The sequence below is a fragment of the Arachis ipaensis genome, chromosome B7, assembly GCF_059453495.1.
Source record: "Arachis ipaensis isolate K30076 ecotype BB chromosome B7, ASM5945349v1, whole genome shotgun sequence".
NCBI lineage: Eukaryota > Viridiplantae > Streptophyta > Magnoliopsida > Fabales > Fabaceae > Arachis > Arachis ipaensis.
In genome coordinates, this window is record NC_142442.1 from 69,274,678 (window position 1) to 69,277,728 (window position 3,051).

General features: G+C 35.7%; 1 protein-coding gene across 1 annotated transcript; it reads left to right on the forward strand.

The window, feature by feature from the left end:
* Positions 1–620: 620 nt before the first annotated feature.
* On the forward strand, positions 621–2,289 carry LOC107609549 (phenylcoumaran benzylic ether reductase POP1). The gene is made up of 5 exons (XM_016311550.3): positions 621–1,094; positions 1,172–1,306; positions 1,393–1,630; positions 1,720–1,923; positions 2,027–2,289. The coding sequence occupies exons 1-5, from the start codon at positions 909–911 to the stop codon at positions 2,191–2,193; spliced, it is 930 nt and encodes a 309-aa protein (XP_016167036.1). The 5' UTR covers positions 621–908; the 3' UTR covers positions 2,194–2,289.
* Positions 2,290–3,051: the final 762 nt, after the last annotated feature.

The window sequence follows — 3,051 nt, forward strand, 5'->3', positions numbered from 1 at the left end:
AAAATATTTATGTATCGATTTTTATTTATCTAAATACATTTTGTTATTTTAAAATAATAATTAAATATTTATATTAAGTGATGACTTTAGTGTAAATTTTAATATTTTTTTTTTTGGTGTCTTTTTAATATGTTATTTATTTGTTAAATAGAAGGTGATACCATTATTAAGTAATTATACTTTAGAAATACATGTATTTAGAGATAGTAATAACAAGAGTTAATATTTTTGTTGAAATGTGAATATATAATACGAGTATTAAATAATTTTGTAAAATCATAATATATTTGATAATTCACTAAATTTAATTATCAATATAATATCGCAACCAAAAAATGAACCAAATATAATTTTGTTAAATATTCAATAATATAAGTGCGTATGTATGACTTACACATGACGTCAAGGAATTTCCACCATATGTTAAATATATAACATATGTACATTTAGATAATTTACGAAACACAAATCCGGAAAAAGATATTGCAAGCAGAAGCAAAGTCACGTTACACCACTGCTAAAAGGAGAAACACCACTTACCAAATAGGTGGCAGAGAAAGAGAATGAGAGAAACAAAGAGTGGAATAATACCATCAACTAGATAAGTCGTACTATGAATTATAATTTGTGAGCCATAAAATGAAACTTTAATTTGAGGTTATAAATCATGTATCTAGACCCACTATGTGTATAAATGCATTTCATTCTCAAATAAGTATTATTAATATGGCAGATTAAGGGTCGTGCGTAACCGTGGGTCCACCGTCCACGGGAGAAGAGAGGTTGGAAATTGGAAGTTATAAAAGGAGGCAGACATTGAAAGTATATGCAAATAGCAGAGGCAACGATAGTGAGTAGTGAGTAGTGAGTAGTGAGTAGTGAGTAGTGAGTAGTGAGTACACTCTGAGATGGCAGCAGCGAGTAGCAAGATTCTGGTGATCGGAGGCACCGGCTACATTGGGAAATTCGTGGTAGAAGCCAGCGCCAAGACCGGCCACCCAACCTTCCTTCTTGTCAGGGAATCCACTCTTTCCAACCCAGAAAAGGCCCAAATTATCGACAAATTCAAGACCCTGGGGGTCAATCTTATTTCGGTACGTAAAAGTGAAACCCCTTTTCTTCTTATTCCTCTTCTTTAATGCTGCGACCTTATACTGTACGGCACACGCAGGGTGATCTGTATGATCACGAAAGTTTGGTGAAGGCCATCAAGCAGGTGGACGTCGTCATCTCTACCGTCGGATATGCCCAGTTAGCTGATCAAGACAAGATCATTTCTGCCATCAAGGAGGCAGGAAATGTCAAGGTATCACCTTTTTAAGATGTTTTCGGAAGAAAATTCCGTTTTTAATTTTGGAACTTGCTGTTGATGGTTGTTATCTTATGGTTCAGAGATTTCTTCCCTCGGAATTCGGGAATGATGTGGACCGAACTACCGCAGTTGATCCCGCAAAGAGTGCATTTGCTACCAAGTCCAAAATTCGTCGAACCGTTGAGGCTGAAGGAATTCCGTACACCTATGTGTCTTCCAACTTCTTTGCTGGTTACTTTCTACCCAATCTGTCACAGCCTGGAGCTACCTCTCCCCCAAGAGACAAAGTTGTTATCCTTGGGGATGGAAACGCCAAATGTGAGTGTGCACTTGAATTCTTGAAACACATGTATATATATGTACAGTATCTCACACATTATTGACACATTATATATTAATGTTTGTAGCTGTTTGGAACAAGGAAGAGGACATCGCAGCTTACACCATCAAAGCGGTGGATGATCCAAGAACCTTGAACAAAATTCTCTATATTAGACCCCCAGCTAATACCTTGTCATTCAATGAATTAGTGTCTCTCTGGGAGAACAAGATTGGTAAGACTCTTGAGAAGGTCTATGTACCGGAAGAACAAGTCCTCAAGCAAATTCAAGGTTAGTGAGTTAAAGTACTCTTAGCTTTCATTTCAGGATGTATATGTGCTAAGTTATATGCACTAGTGACATAATAATCTTCTTCATTTTCTTTTCCTTTCAGAGTCTGCCCCACCCTTGAACGTGGTCCTTTCTATTACCCATGCTGTGTATGTGAAGGGGGATCAAACTAACTTTGAAATTGAGGAATCTTTTGGAGTGGAGGCATCACAGCTCTATCCCGATGTCAAATACACAACGGTGGATGAGTATCTTAGTCAGTTTGTCTGATAGTTGGGATGTTTATTCTAGGTGAATTATCTAAATAACATGTCATGTAATAGGGTGCTATGTTCACCTTTATTGAACCCTATTCTATTTTATGCTGTGTTTTGCTATTTTTATTTGAAAATTACATTTATACCCTTCATTAGCATTTGAAATCAAAGATTAAACTTGAAAAATAGATAGAAACCAAAAAGAGGCATGGTACTTAGCGCTACACTAAAATCTGCCAATATAAAAACATATCTATACTCTGCAATCTCCCAAAATTAAAAAATAAAGCTCATTCTCATAGTTGTAAAAACCGGACCGGACCGATCAGTTCGACCAAAAAATTGGTGAACCGGATCCTATATCGGTCCGGTCTAGTATTTGAACCGCACAAGAAATTGAACCGGTCAAATTCAATGTGAACTGGTGAGGTGGTCTGACCGAACCGCTTACAAGAAAATATTTCCAAAATGCTTGAGCTAGGGTTCGAACCCCTGTCCTCAAGGAAACCAAAAAGCTTCATAACCACCAAACCACTATGGGTGTGTTTGGCAAACGCGTTACAAGAAAAGAAGCACGTTTAGCCTTCTTGAAAGCTTCAATTTTTGGTTTGGCAAATTGTTGATTCATGAACGCAGAAGTGATTTTGCTTTGAAAACCATGGTTTTCAAGAAGCTACAATTTTAAGCTTCTGCGTTTTACAAACGGGCTTCTAGCCATCAATACTCTATCTTTATTTACCTTTTACCAACTTTATCCTTTATACATGTTATTATATTATTTATAGAATTCTTATTATTTTTGTTTACATGAACTTTCTTTTTTTATTATTTTTATTTTTATTTTTTATTAATTATTTATTTGATATTATAC

What these genes read in the sequence shown, in the direction of transcription:
- LOC107609549 (XM_016311550.3), top strand. Translation starts at nt 909, where the DNA reads ATGGCAGCAGCGAGTAGCAAGATTCTGGTGATCGGAGGCACCGGCTAC. An exon ending in AGGAGGCAGGAAATGTCAAG is followed by an intron (nt 1,307 to 1,392) that starts GTATCACCTTTT and finishes CTTATGGTTCAG; the next exon opens with AGATTTCTTCCCTCGGAATT. An exon ending in TGGGGATGGAAACGCCAAAT is followed by an intron (nt 1,631 to 1,719) that starts GTGAGTGTGCAC and finishes TAATGTTTGTAG; the next exon opens with CTGTTTGGAACAAGGAAGAG.